Below are 20,132 nucleotides of genomic sequence, written 5' to 3' on the forward strand. Positions count from 1 at the left end.
GTCTGACCTGAGAATCTCCAGTCTGCAGTGTGGACTCTCCAGTCCAGTAGAGAGCACCTTCACACCTGAATCCTTCATACGATTGTCACTCATGTCCAGCTCTCTCAGATGGGAGGGGTTGGACTTCAGAGCTGCAGCCACGACTTGACACTCAGTCTCGTCCAAACAGCAACCCATCATTCTGAAGAAAAACAAAGGAGGGGTTGGACTTCAGAGCTGAGACCAGTCTATCCCATTTCTCTTATCTGACATCAAGTGGTTCTTGGTCTGTCAACTGGAAGAGCATCCAAAAGCTCTTATCCTGCCATGAGGAGGGAGGAGAGATCTGTGAGGAGCTCTGACCAAGGAGACACCAGACCAGACTTCCCGGAAGATCATTTCCCAAATGCAGGGTGGCAGGGGAATATCTGAAATGCAGGGTGGTCGAGGGACTCATTAATCATCAACACTACAAATGAACGGCACCACGTTAATTAGTCCGCCCCGTAGCGCAAATGTGAAGAAGCTCAAATTAACGAGGTTTTAGAGCCCATCATATGATACTGATATAACATTAATGTAAGAATTACATCCACCCTCCATGCACCGAAGGTCTTTCTAACTCTATTGCAGCGGATTGGGCGTGATCAACCCTTCCGCGGGCAACGTTGCAGACAGAGTAGGAAGGCTGATCCGTGAGCGGCTGCTTCTGGGACGCGGGTCGGGGTCTTAATCGGCCTCGGCTGGGTCTACTGGGCGAGGGTGTATGATGTTGACAGACCCGAAACACCTTACGACCCCAGTTAACATCACTGATGACACGTCCCAGCGCATGCTGTAGTATATTTTAAACATAAGAACATGGGGAGCCTAAATTACATTTAGTTCAGGTGTTCAGCCATAACCCATCTTAGTTGTGAAGAGAAAGGGGGGGGGGGGGCAGTTGTAGCTGTGATCTGCTGCCACTGTCATTAGACAGGGACATGGCTTCACGTGATGCTTCAGACGGAAGGACATCTCATTTCTCTAACCGCACATTTACTCGTTTCGTCTCTCCTCACTAGTTTCCTCCATCCCTCCTCAGTGGGAGGGACTAAGAAGGAAGGACTAGACTAAGGAAAGGACAGAAGAGAGGCAAAGGTGATGCAATTAAGAGAAATGGGATGGACCCCAGGACTTCAGAGCTGAGGTCTGAGAGTTCACAGCCAGAATGTCTGTTTTCAGATTTAATGTAAAATGAGTGATTATCAGAGACTAGCATACCAATCAAAACGTATACAGCATACTTCTACTACTACTTTACTTTACTTTACTTTATTTCATTTGGCAGACGCCTTTCTCCAAAGCGACGTACAGAGGGATAAAAAAAACAATCATAGATCATGTAACATACATAGTGGATAGTAGAGATAATGAAAAAGATGAATAAAATAAAGAAACAAAAAACAGTTGACCGTTTGCGATAAAAAACAAGTCCGTGGTCAGCATATAAAGGAGATGAAGAAGTAAGGTTAGGGGGAGGTAAAATGGAGAGAAAGAGATGAGTTTTTAGCCGATTGCGGAAGATGGGGAGAGATTCTGATGTCCTGACCATGGGGGGGAGCTCGTTCCACCATTTGGGGGCGAGACAGGAAAAAAGGCGAGCTTGAGAGCGGCCCTTGAGCCCACGAAGCAAGGGGGGGGGGGGGGTGAGACGGTTTGCGCTAGTGGAGGGGTGGAGGGAGCGGTGGGAGGGTTGGAACGTGATCAAGGGTTGAAGGTATTGGGGGGCAGTTGAGTGGACAGCTCTGTATGTGAGGACAAGGGTTTTGAATTTGATGCATGACAGGATGGGGAGCCAGTGGAGGTCATGGAGGAGAGGGGTGACATGGGAGAATTTGGGTTGGTTAAAAACAAGGTGGGCAGCAGAATTCTGGATGAGTTGAAGGGGTTGGATGGCAGAGGAGGAAAGACGGGCTAAAAGAACATTACAATAATCAAGACGAGATAAAACCATGGCCTGAACAAAAATTTGGGTTGCTTCTATGGTTAAAAAAGGGCGGATCTTTCGGATGTTGAAGAGGGAGAATCTACAGGAACGTGCTGTTGCTGTGATGTGCATGGGCAGAGAAGGATAGTTGGTTATCAATGGTAATTCCGAGATTTTTGGCTGATTGAGAGGGGAGGACGGTGGTGTTGTCAATGGATAGGGACAGATCAGATAGGGGGAGTCGTTGCAGGGGAAGAAGAGAAGTTTGGTTTTGTCGGGGTTGAGTTTGAGATGGTGAGAAGACATCCAGTTGATAATATCTTTGAGGCAGACAGAGATACGGGAAGATATATGGGAGTCCGAGGGGGGGAAGGAGAGATAGAGCTGTGTGTTGTCTGCATAGGAGTGATAGGAGAACCCGTGAGAGGAAATGACGTGACCCAGATCTCATGTAGAGAAGAAAGAGGAAAGGACCTAACACAGAACCCTGGGGGACACCCGTGGTGAGAGTGCAGGGGTCCGAAAGAGTTCCTCTCCAGAGGACCTGAAAAGAGCAGTTAGATAGGTAAGAGGAGAACCAGGAAAGTGCAGAGCTGGTGATGCCAAGGTCGGATAGGGTGGACAGTAGAATGTGGTGGTTGATGGTGTCAAAAGCGACAGAATGAGGACAGAGGAAAGAGATTAAGCTTTGGCAGAGTGAAGGGTGGAGGTGACAGAGAGAAGAGCTGTTTCAGTGGAGTGTGCAGGTTTGAAGCCAGATTGCAGGGGGTCGGAGAGATTGTGAAGGGAGAGATAAGAAGATAATTGACCAGATACTGTGCGTTAGAGTGATTTGGAGATGAAGGAGAGGAGGGACACGGGCGGTAGGAGACGGTTTCTTGAGGAGTGGTTTGATTATGGCTGTTTTTAGGGCAGAGGGAAAAATACCAGAGGAGAGGGAGGAGTTGATGAGGGAGGTGAGATAGGGAGCAATGTCAGGGGAGATGGACTGAAGGTGGGATGAGGGGATAGGATCTATGAGGCAGGAGGTGGCACGGGCTGGAAGAATGATTTTAAGGAGATCATCAGAGGAGAGGGGAGAGAAGAACGACATAGAGGCGGGAGGTTGTGAAGAAGAGGAGGATGTGAGAGAGGGGGTGAGGAGGGTTGGTGAGGGAAAAGATGAGCTAATGGCAGCGACCTTATTGATGAAGAAGGAGGAGAGATTGTTGGCAGAAAGGGAGGAGGGAGGGGGCAGAGGAGGCGGATTGAGGAGGGATGTGAAGGTCTGAAATAGTTTGCGGGGATTAGAAGCAGAGGATTGAATAGAGGAAATATAGAAGGAGGATTTGGCAGAAGAAACGGAGGAGGTGAAGTTGGAGAGGGAGAGGTGATAAGCGGCGAGGTCATTGGGGTTGCGAGATTTTTTCCATGTCCTTTCTGAGGTGCGGAGTCGGGAGCGGTGGGTGCAGAGGGGTTCAGTGAGCCAGGGTGCAGGGGGAGAGGGGCGGGCAGGTTTAGTAGAGAGTGGACAGAGGGAGTCAAGGGCAGAGGAGAGAGAGGATATGAGGGTGAGGGAGGCTTCATCCGGGGATAGGAGAGAGAATTGATCAGCGGAGGGGAGGAGGGAGAGGGTAGCGGAGGATAGGGATGAGGGTGAGAGAGATTTGAGGTTGCGCCGGGAGGAAATGGGGAGAGAAGGGGGAGGGTGAGAGGTGGGAGGGGAGATCAGGAGGGAGAAGGAAATGTGATCTGAAACGTGGAGAGGGGTGACTGAGAGGTTGGAGGTGCAGCAGGAACGGGTGAAGATGAGATCAAGCGGAGTTGAGATAAACAGTGCAATAATGGGGAAGGGGGAGCAGGACAGGGGAGATTTGCTGTGATCAGGTTGAGATAGTTGTTGACTGTAGATGAGGGGGGGGAGGTGGCTGTGGAGTAGTTAGTCATTCCGGGGGTGCGCATGCACAGTGTACCGCATGGCGTATGTTGGCAGTGAGGGCATTGGATCCTAGTTTGTTTTGGTGAATTCCATCTGATGTGAAGAAAAAGGGGCGGTCCCAGAACAGGTTGAGGTTGTCGATGAAGTGGATGTTGAGATTATTGCAAGAGGATTGGAGCCAGGTGTGGAGACTGAGGATTTTTCTGGAACGGGCTATACCATGGAGGAAGGTGGGGGTGGGGCCAGAGATGAACACAGATTTACCGCAGGACTTAAGCAACGTGAGGAGGTGATTGAAATCTTGTTTGGTCTGCTCGGACTGATTGCGGGAGGTATTGTTGGACCCAACGTGGACAATAATACGGATAATGGACGACAGGAGAGAATTTAGCAGATTTAGGAGTATGTTGAGGATGGTATTGCCAGTAGCACCGGGAACGCAATGAGTGGCTGCGTTGAAAAAACGGATGTTACGGGTGATGGAGTTGCCGATGATTAACGAGGTCGGGGTGAAGAGAGGACGAGGAGATGGCTGTGGCTTACTGGTGGGCATAAGGAGAGGACTGGCTGATGACGGGAGGAGGCGGCCGACTTAGATCTTGCCGTGGCCTCCCTCAGCAGCCTGAGGCGAGAGGGGACTGAGGACGGACGGCCAGACTGATGGAGGGGGGGGAGGGCAGGGGGCCACGGGTGACCGGGACAGGTGAAGTGACGGCACTCGAACCGGCTATCTCGGGAGAGAGGGGGGTGGTAGGGTGGGGGGTGAAGTGGACTTGGACGGGGCAGGAGGGGGGGGCGTGGTGGCGTGAGGAGCGGACAGAAACTCGCTCAGACGGCTTGGACAGATCAAGGGAGGGTGGAGGCGGCAACGCTGGAAACGGGGTGTTGTGGACAGGGAGGAGGGGAAACTCATCTAAGTCTAACACGGAGAATATATTCTCGGAGATTCTCCCCTCGAGCGTCGCTACCCTCTGGGACAGGCGATGGCAGCTGTTGCAGCTGGATGGTGAGGTAGGTGGCATGATTTGTGGAGGTTTGGTGGTGATTTTACGGCACAGGCCCAAAGAAAGGGCCTGCTGCGTTTGAATAGCCTCCGGTAAGATAGATGGTCGAGGTATCCTGGATCGATTATGTTTTGTTGTGAAGTTAGCAGCTAGCAGGCTAACAGGCAAGCAGCGGTGAAATGGCGGGCAGTAGAGACCCGGAAGACTTTAAAACGGATCAAACTTAAGATCCACAGATCTGATCGTTAAAACGCTTTCACCATGTTAAAGTAGACCGATAGTCCAGTCATAGACTAAAAGTATAGGACAGAGATTCAACTTAAAATTAGATCAAAAGGGAGCTGAGGGAGCTTTTTGGCCGGAGCAAACACAGACGTCCTCATTCATGCATGCGCCAAGTGCCAGCAGTACTACTACTACTACAACATCATAATAATGTAGTATAGAATTCAAAATTATAGAATTAGATATAAGCAGAAACCAAACAGAAAAGAATACATAAATGCTATGATGAAATCATTTTTGTAAAAATTACAAAAAAATATAATAATATTAATATTGATATTAGTAATAATAACAACAACAACAACAACAATAATAATACTAATCAGCATGTCGAGTTCAACTTCTGGTAAAACAACTCAGTAAAACAGCCTGACACCATTAGAGCTACAGATTTGGTTAGGGTTTACTTTCAAAGTTCTGCCTACAGCAGGCTTTCCCAACCTTGAGGTCAGGACGGCTGGGGCCGCATGGAATTATATGGCACTTGTACCCTCCTAGTCCATCTGATGGACTTTTCCTGCATTCGCGTATGGGCCGTTTCGACATTTTTTGAGTATATGGTCTTAAATTAAGGCTAGGTATTTTTTGGGGGGTATTTGACAAAAATCAATCATAGTTATCATTTTTATACGATCCTAAGACCTATTTTCAAAAATACTCCTCAATTTACTCCTCGTCCATTGACTTCCATTGAAACCACTCTATTGGTACTCCCAGCAAATTTTCACAAAATTAATTTATTTCATTTATTTCAGCGGGCATCCTGGACCAAATACCTTGAACTTTGACCTTAATATCTAACCTTGGAGTTGGTAGAAATTTTGGGGGAGTTACATGGTCTCAAAGTCCATTGCATAGTTGTCCCATTGATTTCAATGTTAATTTTGCACAAAAAGAACATTTTTTTTTTTACATCCAGGAAATTTTTCAAAAAATCATTATTTCCTTGATGTTACACATCTCACCTTGACTCAAGCGGTTAAAATTGTAGTTTCTAATGTGTTTGCCTATTTCCCCATATTCCCCCAGTTTTGGCATAGCAATCAATTCCATACAGTTTACATGAAATGTAAAAAAAACTGATTCCTATGCCAAAGATGGGAAAATATTATAAAACTGAATTTGACAGTCCACACTACTGATTTGAAGCCTTTAGACCAGGATAGATGCTGGACTAAAGCTCGTTTGTGTTTTTTGGGGAAAATGGCTGGTAGTCCAAAACATGCGCTTTTTGGATTTTTGGCTCAAAATATGAAAAAATACTATTTTTACAAAAAATCACAAAAAATACAAAAACCCACTGATGATGTCACAATGTGTGTGACATCATCAGTAATGTCATCAGTGACATATTATTGACAAAAAATCATCTCATGACATCACTGATGATGTCATAGGCTAGTGATGTCATAGCTATTGTGACATCATGCCTGCGAATCTTTGATACTAGGCATCTTGCAGTGGTGACTTTTGTAAAACACCCCAACTTGCCCATAATATCAGACCCAAACCCAGTTTGTCTTTATGGAAATGGAAAAAAAAATCACTTTTTTTTTTTTTATGTACTTTTTTTTTTTACTGTACTTACTGTACACTGGCATTTGAGGGGTTAAAATTCGAATAGGTATGAAATGTTGGTATGAGGTATTAGGGAAGAAGTTACCAATGAATTATAAACAGTCAAAAATTTAAAAATTTAAATTAATATTTATAAATTAGTACAGTATTCTCGTTAAGGTCCATCAGATGGACCAGGAGTAAATTGAGGATTCCGCGGCAGCAGGGTACAAGGGTTAATAATAATAATATAATAATAATAATATAATATAATAAAAACACCACACACAATTTATAACAAATATTCTACGTATTCTACGTTTTCACAAAAGTGTCAGCTAAATGACAAAATGTAAATGTAATATACATAATTGTCATGGATAGAGCCATAACGTGTGAAACCCTTCATTAATAGAAAAGTGTTTCTTAGGTAGGGAGGTGGTCTGTTTAGCGATATGTTGAACTGATCCAGCTGGCCAGCTAGTGGGGTCTGTGTGTTAAAAGGATATAGCCCATATTTGTAGCCTACTTAGCTCTTGTTACATTGTCAGTATGCATTGTTTAATTTGAGTCATTGTTTGTTCAGTATTAATTTGCAGCCTTGTAAAATACTAGTCTCTTAAAAGACGGTTGGCTCTCTCAATTTATAAATGCTTCCGCCTAAACGTCTGTAATTTGAGCATGGAAAACTTGGTCAAAACAGAAAGGGAAGCTCAGGGGAAATAATGAGCGATGATAGGGGGATGTCCCGGATGTCCCGCCTGAAGGCAGTTGATTAGAGAAATATGAGTGGATGCTCTTATCCGCTCATATTTCTTCAATTACCGGCTGGCCCTGATGCCGTATCACCCTCTGCCCTGTAGCGCTGTGCTGACCAGCTGGCCCGAGTATTCACAGACATTTTTAATTCCTCACTGGAGACCTGCTATGTACCAACATGCTTCAAAACATCAACCATAATCCCCCTCCCAAAAAAGGCAAGGCCCTCTGCACTTCGCCCTGACCTCTGTGGTCATGAAGTCCTTTGAGCGCCTTGTCCTGTCCTACCTTAAATCCATCACAGACCCACTCCTGGACCCCCTACAGTTTGCCTGCAGCGCAACAGGTCTGTAGACGATGCAATAAACATGGCCCTCCACCACATCCTCACACATCTGGACAATGCAGGAACCTATGCCAGGATTCTGTTGGTGGATTTCAGCTCAATGTTTGACACGATCATCCCAGCCCTGCTACAGGAGAAACTCTCCCAGCTGGGCGCCCCCGACCCCATTTGCAGATGGACCACAGACTTCCTGACTGACAGGAAGCAGCATGTGAGGCTGGGTAAGCACATAACTGACTTTCGGTCCATCGGCACCGGTGCTGCCCAGGGCGGCGTCCCCTCTCCCTACTTCTTCGGTCTGTAAACCAACAACTGCGCCTCCAGTCACCAGTCAAGCTCCTGAAATTCGCGGACGATACCACTCTCATAGGGCTCATCACAGACGGAGATGAGTCGGAATACAGACAGGAAGTTGACCATCTGGTGACATCTGGGACCATCATCAGCCATGGCCTAAAATAGGAGCTGAACATCCGAGCTCTCACCAAGAAGGCACAGCAGAGGATGTACTTTGTGCGGCAGCCACAATGGTGCACTTGTACACCTCCATCGTTGAGTCCATCCTCACCTCCTCCATCACCGTCTGGTATGCTGCTGCCACTCTCAAAGACATTAACAGACTTCAACGCATCATCCGCTGTGCTGAGAAGATAATCGGATGCAACCTGCCATCCCTCCAAGACCTGCATGCAGCCAGGACACTGAAGCGGTCTCGCAAGATCATGGCCGACCCCTCCCACCCTGGCCACAAACTCTTTAAGACACTCCCCCACGGCAAGAGACTGAGGTCTGCCAAGACCAGAACCACTCGCCACAAGACCAGCTTCTTCCCAATCACCATCATCCTCAACAAGACCTGGAAACCCCTTCCACCAAGGACCTCACCAACAACCCCCCCCCCCCCCCGCGCAAACCCACTATCTCCTCCTGAAGTCAGCTGAACCCCCCCCCATAAAACTGTAACTCATATCTGATTTAATGCCTGTTCAACTGGGACTGTAAATTCATGTAAATTCACTGCTTATTTAATGCCTATTTAATAGGGGTGTCACAATATTTCGGCGCACGATATATCGCGATATCGAAACGTCAGGATATGCGTATTGTCAGAAAAAAATGATATCGTAAAAAAAAGAAAGAAAAAAAAAAAAAAAATTCTCCTGAATAATAATAGAACAAATTAGCAGAATCAACACGCATGAGTGAGGGGGTAGACTACTACTGGCATGGCAAAACAGCTCAAGGGGTACATAAGATTACATACGTTTAGGGACCATTGAGCATGAGTTATTTAAGAAATAGATTGTATACTTTATTTTTCTTTCACCATGCAACAAACATTTAGTTTGTGACAGTGTGACACATTCTATTGCAAGAGAAGCATTATCTTCCATGTTGTTTTATAGTTATTATAATAACCATTTCCAAAAACAGCATTTGTTTGTATTTTGTGTATTTCAAATGAAAGACTATTTTTCCAGTATTTTCCCAGGGCTCCCTTGAAAAGAGGTTTCAATTTCAACGGGACTCAAATGGTTAAATAAATGATAAATAAATACATACAAGTTATTTACTTTTGTTAAAAAGAATATTGTTAAAATATCGTATTGTATCGTTATCGTGAACCCAATATCGTGTATCGTATCGTGAAATTAGTGTATCGTGACACCCCTACTATTTAACTTACTGTAAATTTCATGTTAACTTCTATTTAACTCCCACTGTAAATTCATATAAATTCACTGCCTATTTAACTCAGTCTGTAAATCTCATGTAAATTCAACGTAAATTCATATTTATTATCCACGGAACACGCCTCCACTCATGTACATATTGTATATAGATTTACTTGATTTGATTGCACTTGCAACGCTGTGATTGTCTTTATGTAGCTTTATACTTCTTATCTCTGTATATTGATCTGACCGCTACGCTGCATACAGACACTAAGACAAATTCCTCGTATGTAACTTGAATACTGTGGCAATAAAAGTGTTTCTGATATATATATATATATATATATATTTATTTATTTTATATTTATTTATATTTATTTATTTATAACATAAAAAAATAAAAATAAAAAAGATCAGATGACTTTGCCCAGACAGAAAACCAACTAGAATATCTAAATTTCCTAACGAAAATGTAATTGTGCTTGCTGTCCTAGCCACGCCCGCCTCCTTGCAACACCCTACACCCATGCAGCCCTAATCGGCAATGTGTAGCTAGCACGTCTCTAGGTGGTTAAAGGGTGTAGTAATTGGTTGCTAGGGTGTTTCCGGCTGGTCGCTAGGGTGTTTGTAGACGGTTGGTAGGGTGGACTAAGTGGTTATGGACGGGCCTATGCGAGGAGAAGCAGGAGGAGCCAAGGAATTCAGGGGCGAAATAATTTTATTAATAATTACTTTTTTTAGATCACAGCAATAAGTAAACGTGGGAGGAGCCAAGGAAACCTGGCAAAAAATAAGTTTGATTGTAGAAGCTACGGTTCTAAAGTTATCGACCAAAATGTAAAGATGACTGTTATAGCGCCACTGTCAGGTCAATCGGTGTAATATTTTAGGCCAGAGTAGAAGAGTTCTCTATGAACATAATGAACCAAATTTGGCAACAGTCGCTCCTATGGTTTGTGAGCTACAGGTACTTAATGTTGCTATAGCGCCCCCTATAGGCGAAATGACACAATTGTTTTTAATCAGCTCAGAGTAAATCACTGCACACCTGTACCACATTTGGTTAGCATCGGACATGGTGTTCCAGAGTTATGGCGATCTTCGTGAAATAGGCCCCACCCACAGAACTTTGGAAGTCGATTATATCGCAATGGTGCGTTTTCTTTTTAAATCCGCGAAATCAGTGTTGTGCAGGACAGTCCACACATGATGTGTGCTTTGGTTTGGTAAATATTGGACAAAATTTGAAGGTGGAATCGCAAAAACCCCCAGTTTTGGACAAAATTCAAAATGGCGGAAAATCTAGTCAGACGGAAATGGGTGTTAATCCAGGGAAAAAAGAAGTTTGATTGTCGACCCTATAGTTCAAAAGTTATGGACCAAAACGTAAAGAGGGCTGTTATAGCGCCACCATCTGGTCAATTGGTGTAACTTTTTTCGTGGATAGTAAAAGGCCCCTCTGTGAAACCCCATTCAAGTGAATGGGAAAAAAACTTGTGCTTAATCGTGAATAGCGCCCAAACCGCTTGACCAAACCCTAACAAAAGTCATAACAACCCTGTCCTCAATGAGCCGCACATTTTGAGTTCTGGCATGTCTATGTGGTGTGAAAACTGTGGGAGTTATTACGTCCCAGAAATTGTGGCATATATATATAATAATAAGTATGGGGGACTTTATAGATTGTGCCTTGCTTTCAGCAAGCACAATAATAAGAAAATTGTCCATAGCCTCTTGGAATTGTCAACCATGCAATATTTGGTTTTAAAAGGATGCTCAGATCCCATCTACACTCACACACACACTATCACACACAATGATGTTTGTCACATCACTTTTCCTTCTATGTTTGTTTTCTAAAGTATAGAGTTGTACGGACCATATATTAATATTTGGGCTATTGGCCAGCTAGAGGGCTAGCTGACCATTCTATTGTCTGTCTTAACTTAGATTTGCTTTTTATTCTTTCTTCTGTTCTTTTCCTTTGTGTTTTTGTATTTTAATTGTTGCGTGTCATGTAATGTGTATTTTGTCTTGGATCCCAGGAAGACTAGCTGTCGTCTAGCTAATGGGGATCCTTTTTAATAAACAAATAAACAATTTAACTCAAATCAGCTCTCAATAACTGTCAAACTAAATGAATGCCTGCACAACTGCAGTTTTCAGATATACAGTAAAACTGATTTGGTAATGATACAAAGCTGGTTGAAAATCGTCAGTGTTCCTTTAATAGTGTGTATGTTTGAGGAACTATAGATGTTTATTGTAATTCTGATGGTCTCAGATATGAAGGTGGCTCTACACTGTTCTATCCTGTTGGTATTCACACAAGGACTAACCGAGCCTTCCTGCAGTTCCTCACAGCTGGGAGAAGTCTGGCTCGTCCCATCACTGTTGTGTTGTAGGCCTTCAGGTCCAACACATCCAGAACCTCCTCTGACATCTGCAGCATGTATGCCAGAGCTGAGCAGTGGATCTCAGAGAGTTTATCTGATCTGTTCTCTGACTTCAGGAACTGTTGGACGTCCTGATTTACTGACTGGTCGTTCATCTCCATCAAACAGTGGAAGATATTGATGCTTCTGCCAGGAGAGGTGTCATTATGAATGCTCATCTTCTTAAGGTTGTTGATGGCTCTCTGGATGCTTTCTTGTCTACTCTCTGTCTGACCCAGCAGGCCTCGTAGGAGTCTCTGGCTGGAATCCAGTGAGAGGCCATGAAGGAAACGGACAAAGAGGTCCAGGTGGCCATTTTTACTCTTCAGGGATTTCTCCATGGCTCTCAACAGGAAGGCATCCAGGGATTGGTCATTGTCTTCCGATATACCTGCTTCTCTTCTCAGCATTATGTCCGGATCAGATTCTTCTCCCAGGAATGTGCCCAGTGCCATCCTATCCCTGTTTGTGTGACAGTGGAGCATGTAGACAGCAGCCAGAAACTCCTGAAAGCTCAGATGGACAAAGCAAAACATCTTGTCCTGGTACAGCCCACACTCCTCTTTAAAGATCTGTGTGAAAACTCCTGAGTACACTGAGGCTGCTGTGATATCAATGCCGCACTCTATCAGGTCTTCTTCATAGAAGATCAGGTTGCCTTTCTCCAGCTGCTCAAGAGCCAGTTTTCCCAGAGAGAGAATCATATTCTTGGTCTCTGTATTCCAGCGTGCATCTGTCCAAGCTCTCTTATGATACTTGACATTCTGACGTTTGGACTGAACCACCAGGAAGTGGATGTACATTTCAGTCAGGGTCTTGGGCATCTTTCCTCTCTTACTGGTTTTGAACTCCGACTCCAGAACGGTAGCAATGATCCAACAGAAGACTGGGATGTGGCACATGATGAGGAGGGTTTGTGAAGTCTTGATGTGGGAGATGATTCTGCTGGCCTGCTTCTTATCACTGAATCTCTTCCTGAAATACTCCTCCTTCTGGGGGTCAGTGAACCCTCTCACCTCTGTCACCATGTCAACGCACTCAGGAGGGATCTGAGTGGCTGCTGCAGGTCGTGTGGTCATCCAGAGGCGAGCAAGGGGAAGCAGGTTCCCCCTGATGAGGTTTGTCAGCAGCACATCCACTGAGGTTGACTCTGTGACATCAGTCAGGATCTCATTATTCTCAAAGTCTAGAGGAAGTCGACACTCATCCAGACCGTCAAAGATGAACACAACCTGGAACTTGTCAAGACTGCAGTTTTCAGTTTCTTTAGTCCCAGGAAAGAAGTGATGAAGAAGTTCCATCAAGCTGTACTTTTTCTCTTTCAGCAGATTCAGCTCTCGGAAAGTGAACAGAAATATGAACTGTATACCCTGGTTGGCTTTGTCTTCAGCCCAGTCCAGAGTGAACTTCTGTGTTAAGACTGTTTTCCCAATGCCAGCCACTCCCATTGTCATCACGGTTCTGGCTGATTCATCTCTTCCAGGTAAGGGTTGAAAGATGTCTTCACATTTGATTGGTGTTTCTGATCTCAGGTTTCTGGATGCTGCTTCAATCAGTCTGACCTCATGTTCATCATTTACCTCTCCAGTCCCTCCCTCTGTGAGGTAATGCTCTGTGTACATCTGATTCATAGCTGTTGACTTTCCTGCTTTAACAATCCCCTCAAACACACACTGAAACGTCTTCTTCTGTTTGGTTTTGTGTTGATGTTGCCAGATGGCAGCAGGAGTTTCTGAAAGAATAAGCAACAGGTGAAATCAATGAGAAGTTGATAAAGACTAATGCAAAGATTTCCTGATAATTTACACAGGAAATTAAATCATTGATCACAATTATTTGTGTGACTGATAATCGTCAGCTAAAATGTCATAATCGGTGATTCAGAATTGAATTTAACAGCCAAAAAGGTAAATAGTGAACCACTTGAAGAAAACCACTTGAGATGAAAAACTGAAGCCAGGAGTCATTAGAAGTCGTCTTAAATGAATGTATTTACATATATATTTAGCCTGGTAAACCAACCGGTCACGTGAACTCATTTCATTTAGTTCTACCAGACCATCTGGGCTCAAGCCCTGGGAGGGTGTTTGCAGAAACTAGTGTCCTCTAGTAAGAGAGTGGCGTCAGCGGAGGACCAAAATCATGACTCATTAGCCAATGAACAGCCAGGAATGGGTCTCGCGCTACTTTTGCATGCTAAAATAAAGCTGATAATGTACAATTTGATTCAAGGGATGAAAAAACCTTTCAAAGTACAACACAAACTGTCTATTTTGCTGCAACTCGACAGTGCTGCTTTTTTTACTCAAGAGTTCCACTTTCTACTTCCTGGAAAAAAACTGGTCCATTGGAGTGAATGGAGATGTCGGAACTCTTCTATTATACGGCTTTGGCAGAAACTGCAAAGTGTACTAGCCAATCGGCGGCCCACCTCGTAGTTGACATCATAACCGGCCAATCAGGAACGCCCCTAGCAAAACAGTAATGGCTGCCTCCGTGCCTGTCCGCCTCGAGCAGTAACGTCAACGTGTGTCTAGTTTAAACAGACTTAATAAGAACAATTAAACAAGTACAGGAGTTTGCAACATCGGAGTTTATCGGCGGAAAAGTTATTTTTGCTGTTCTCCCGAGTGGATTTGGATTTGACTGGATCCAAAGCTGATTGGCTGAAGGAGTTGTCTGTCAAGGCAAGTACACCCGCCCAACTTCCGCCCACTGGAAACACTGGGTGAAAGCTTGAGCCCAGATCGTCTAATATATCTTGGCCAAGAGATGGACTCTTGCATATTCACGGATGCATAATCAGGTTTACATACTGTACAATGGACAGGCAAAGATTCTTCTACATGTAGACAGGGCCACACACATACAAATGTATGTGTGTGTATTAAACTATTGATTGTCTAAATAAAGGCTAATGTGATTTACATTTTCCATGGCAATCAGCACAGCCCTATTGGGGAATCAATAAAGTACCGTATATTAAAATCTAAAGAAACTAACAATAAATTAAGTTTTTCAATGCAATTATTCAAGTTGAGCAATTCAAATTCAAAAATAAAAAAATCTATTTCACTTTGTAGTCGCACCTATTTCTGCTCATATCTCCCACCCAATTAAATGCCCCTTGCTCTTACATGTTCTTCTGTTAAACAGTGTCCAACTCACCATCTGCTTGCTTCTTGAGTCCCTTGAGGTTCTCCACAAGAAACTTCTCCTCTTTCTTAAGGATATCTTTGAAGATATCTTTGCCTCTATCTCCACTGGCATGCAGTGACTTATAGAGTTCCCTCATCTTATCCTGAGTGGTAGGTTTAGACATGATGTTATCGTAGCATTCTTGATTGATAACATCCTCAGTCAGGAGCTTATCCAAGATTGGTGCGACCATGGTCACTCTCTGGATCAGGTCAACCCGGTGTTTATCCACAAAGTGCTTCTCTGATGAGAAATTGAATAAGAAAATAGTTGAGTGAACAGCAGACTAAAATCAGCTTGTATCAGGCTACTTTGCCTCTGAAGGATTCAACATGAAGGCTTTCAAGATATTTATTGTCACTCTGTTGTACAGGTACGCACATGTGAAATTATTATGCTAGGGGGCTCCATTACAAGACAGGCTCCATTACAAGACATATTGCAAGTATGTGCATAGTGCAGTGAGCTATTCCACTTCTATCAGAATATTTATTCTTGTATTTGAGCTTATTTTTCTGGCCACTGCTCCAGCTGCTGCAAAAGACATAAAAACATGAAGCAAAGCTTCTCTGGTGCAGAAAAACAGCAGAGGAAATTGTATGTTTTTTTTTACATTTTTTCATTAACAAATCAACTGTTGCTGCTAGCAGTATCACCACTGTGTCCGTGCTCAGCCATAACTTGAAGGAAATATATTGAAAGGATGGGTTTTAAAAGGTGAATGTTGGAACTCTGTGTTCCTCTGTTTGCATTAGGGCCCCCAAATCACTAAGGCTGAATCCAAATGTTCACCAGACTTTGTGGGAAATGTGAGAAATACCCAATTTAGCCATAGTCCAGTCCAGTCTGCCCCTGTTTCACCTACCTGCCATCACGGTTTCTACCTTCACTTTATCCGTCGCCATCGTTGCTCCCTGGTAAAATCACAGGAAATATTCACAATCACACACATCACTCAATCATTGTTAATGTAATTGTGATATTAGTTGAGGGGGGGGCGGGTGCGGGGTGCCGAAATCCTCCACTTCCCACAATGCACTGGGCTCGTGTTTTTCTAAGTCCACGCCCACCCCTCAGGAATTTGGCTGATATCAAACTCCAGTAGGTGGCGGTAATGCACATATATATGTTTGCCAACCGCCATAAAACTCAAAGAAGAAGAAGAAGAAGGCATCGCCATAAAACAATAGCAGAAGAAGAAGAAGAAGGCATTTTGCTTGGATAGCTAACAATAGCATAGCTACTGAACGGCTACATTACCAAGCTCGCTTCGATCTTGGTTTTTTCAGTCGCCATTTCAAAGAGGAGGACTATACCTGTAAGATCCACACTGCTAAGGAGTAAAATAAAAATGGATCAAGGCTTGATATCATAATCCAACGTGAATTCAGCTGGGTTCCTCCAGAACGAGACTGGCTCAGCTTGTTTCAAGGGGGCTGTGTCTGCTAACCATGGACTGTATATAATATCTGCTAACGTTAGACATATGTTGTTGTTATATTGGCGTTTGTGGCGTTGTGGCTTTTAGTCAATATTGGACAGTATATGCCTTCTTGCGATGCAGTTGGCTGTATTAACCGTACCTCAAAGAAGGGTGGTTTCCGCTTTTTTTGGTGAGTGAATGAAAAGTGGTCACTGCTAACATTTGACCATTGGACTGTAAATAGCGTTTTCCATAGCCATCTGTGCTAATAATGCTAGCCTATTGTCTAACTCTCCTTTCCACACACACTGAATATACCGAAATGCTAGACTTGATCATGGACAAACGGCCGCACTCATAACGTTAAGGTGTGTTTGACCTAACGATAATATAAATATGAACGTTAATGCACTCCTAGTACTGTACTGACATCAGGTGACAAGCTGAAATGTCAATTATTCTAGCTAGCAAATCTAGGTACATTTCAGACTTTAACGTAGTGTCCAGTCTTGTCGGAGGTGAATGCAAGTGAACTATATTTTTCAATCCTGTCTTTGAATAAAAGTTGTACATTGTGTTATACTTGAAAACCATGTCTCTGCTCCCTTTTTTGTGTTGACAATTAAACAAATCTGTATGGTTTATCTGTTGGCATTAAACCGTGGTATTTCCTTCGGTGATATTCCATATTTGCCATTAGACCTGTTCAAATCAGCATTTTCTACAAATTGGGCTACATTTGTAATGGTAAATCAAAGCCACATGTGAGCACAAGTACTTTTATTAAAACACAAACCAAAATAAAATGCAAAGAGAGGTTTCCTTCTCTAACTATTGGTGCTTTCACAGAATATTTACACAATGAGATTTTTTATAAATAATCATCGATAACATGGATAAAGACTTCGATGACGGTGATGACATCTGCTGCTGCTGGACGAGAGACCGAAGACCAGTCCACCTGAAGGAGATCCACAAGGCCTTCCAGCATGACAGTGCCAACATCACCCAAGATAAACGCTGCTGTAAGAGTGCAAATAAAGTAATGCTTCAGGGATTGACATGAAAAAGTAACATAATGGGGTGGCTATACATTGTTGTCTCACAGTAGCTAATATCTGGCCATAATTCTGCAATTGCCCACTATATGCTTATATGCTTAGTACGTTATAATAGCGATAACAGATACTGTACATCTTTGGTTCAACTTTTTTATTGTAATTTCGTGTAAAATTAGTCTCTAAAACCCAACGATCTATGGTCCAAAACTTTCATGCAAACTTACACACCTTACACAGTGACTTCTTCAAGAAGAAATTGGCCTCTCGCTGTAGCAGAGCGATCCATCGGCAGCGGCACGATGCAAAATGTGTCCCCGCACGGCGAGCCTCGGGGCCCCGGCCTCTGGTTCGTCTCCGGCGGCCTGTTCAACTGCCTCTCCTTCCATACAATTCCGCAATTCCTCTGCACTGTAGTCTGGCTCATATGGCGTTAAGTAGCCCTGAATGTCAGAGTTTATTAGCACACTTTGGAAATCGTCTTCATCCATATCAAACTCTTCAATTTCACCAGAAATATTTCTTCCAGCCATGGTTCTTTGCAAGGAGCTAGGGGAGCTAACGTTAGCTAGCCTATGCTATGCGGTGGAAAAAAATGGCTGCCTTTTGTTTTGGTTTTGGAGCTGTGGAGGGGCATGGAGGCCCTCTAGAGGCGGGACCATGGCGGCACACCCCCACAAGACTTGTAGTTTAAAGCTGCTCATCTTCCGCAAGTGTGGTACACCGCTCTGACGCGATCGTGACGTAAAACGGGTCAGAGCGGTGTACTAAATATGTGAGAGATAAGGGAGATCAGCCAGGAGGGTTGAGTGAGGGGAGGTAAAGGCTGCTTATCTAATCCAACTACATTGACATTGTAATGACACAAATATGGTTGAAAATCAGGAAAGCCGGCCTTTAATTCTAACAGGATGAAATCAAATGGCTACAATTATACTCCCCTTACTATTACAGAGCCAGAAATAAATGCCATTCACTTATTAACAGGTTTCCACAAACATATTAGCTACTGGTAATTTATAACTCACGTTTTACTAGCGAGACCTTTATTGTGAAAATCCACACTTCCTGTTGCAGTTAACTATCTTAGCTTAACCTCGATATAAACGCAGGCATTTAATAATCACTTCGGGAGGCTTGCTACATCATAAAACATCATTCCGCACAATACCAACAAGAGGTAATTAAGCAATATAGCATGAGAGCAAGTGTGTTGTGGAGAATATATCCCGCTGATAAGCTGTTATCCCACGAGGCCGCAGGCCGAGTGGGATAACCAGAGGTGTAGTGCTATCTAGAGAAGTGGGGAAACGCACCTAAATGGGGAGCACCTGCACCCCCCCCCCCCCCCCCCCCGCCGCACACACGCTAACGTTCACGCAGCCTATTCATTAATTAATCGTTCGGGGCGGGCAATCGCTTATATCAACGAATTAAACGAGCAAACTCACGGATTCCTCAAGTGCTGCAAACCACTGTCACTGACACACGACTAACTTGTGTCCTCTATAAACACTGCAGAAGCCCGTGACATTTGCAGCTCTGAAACTAAAATACGTATATGGGCACAGCAGAGCAGAGTCAGTTATCAACACAAACAGCTAAACAATCTCTCAACCAGCGATCACACAAGTTGCACAAGGCAACTGGCATCTGGCGATGCAAATTGCAATGGGGTGATTAACGCTAACTTTTGATTCAACCGCGTTGAAAAGAAACACGCTTTTAACATTGTTTCTTCATGCTTGTAAACCTACCTTTTTAGCAGCTGGTCCGAAAAATGAAAGGATGTTTGGCTGCCTTTTTCATCTTTACTTGTTATAGTGAGGTACTGGTGGAAAAAAATATATTTTGATGCTGAAAAAGCCAGTATGTTTCAGTATAGCTTTTATTAAACTGAGGTTTCCCCCGCGCTGTAGCTAGTTAAGGTGGAATGTTTCCTTTTCCTTCAAGCCACGAGTTGATGCTGTGTGAATCATTCAGCCCACCTTAAATATAGTTAAGGTGGAATGTTTCCTTCTTTCTAAGCCGCGAGTTGATGCTGTGTGAATAATTCAGCCCACCTTAAATATAGGACGAACGACAACGTTGTCAAGTTTCACTCGTTTTATTGGCTCAACATGCACACACACTGACACACACAAAACACCCCTTGGAGAAGTATGGGAACGCCGTTCCCACGCGTTACATTGGGACTACACCACTGGGGATAACAGCTTATCAGCGGGATATATTCCACAACACCACGCAGCTCGAGTGCTATATTGCTTTTATAAAACGGTTTCCAAGTATAATAATATAATAATAATAATACTATAAGTCAGACTGGCATGGTATTCTGAGTCATTCTGAGTCAGTTGAAACACTACTGTAAGGCGGGACCTCTAGCAAGAAGATAGACGTGCGGGTGATTTGATTGGATCGTTCTGGAGACTGAAGTCGACATTGGCCAAACCTGGCGCTTGCTGAGAGCTTTTCGCAAAGCCCGACACCAGAGCCGTATGCCGACACCAAGTAACGTTACG

At 43.9% G+C, this 20,132-nt stretch overlaps 1 protein-coding gene across 1 annotated transcript in view; it reads right to left on the reverse strand.

The window, feature by feature from the left end:
• The window catches only part of LOC310773362 (NACHT, LRR and PYD domains-containing protein 3-like), a gene marked incomplete at its 5' end in the record, with an annotated part of 72,720 nt that overhangs the window by 37,804 nt on the left and 14,784 nt on the right, over nt 1-20,132 (reverse strand). The window contains 4 exons of the mRNA XM_083633231.1: nt 8-181; nt 11,833-13,660; nt 15,097-15,369; nt 15,992-16,040. Coding sequence (XP_083489357.1) covers nt 8-181; nt 11,833-13,660; nt 15,097-15,369; nt 15,992-16,040 — 2,324 coding nt within the window. The remainder of the gene's footprint in view (nt 1-7; nt 182-11,832; nt 13,661-15,096; nt 15,370-15,991; nt 16,041-20,132) is intronic.

The sequence above is a fragment of the Poromitra crassiceps genome, assembly GCF_964638095.1.
Source record: "Poromitra crassiceps genome assembly, chromosome: 3".
NCBI classification, from domain to species: domain Eukaryota; kingdom Metazoa; phylum Chordata; class Actinopteri; order Beryciformes; family Melamphaidae; genus Poromitra; species Poromitra crassiceps.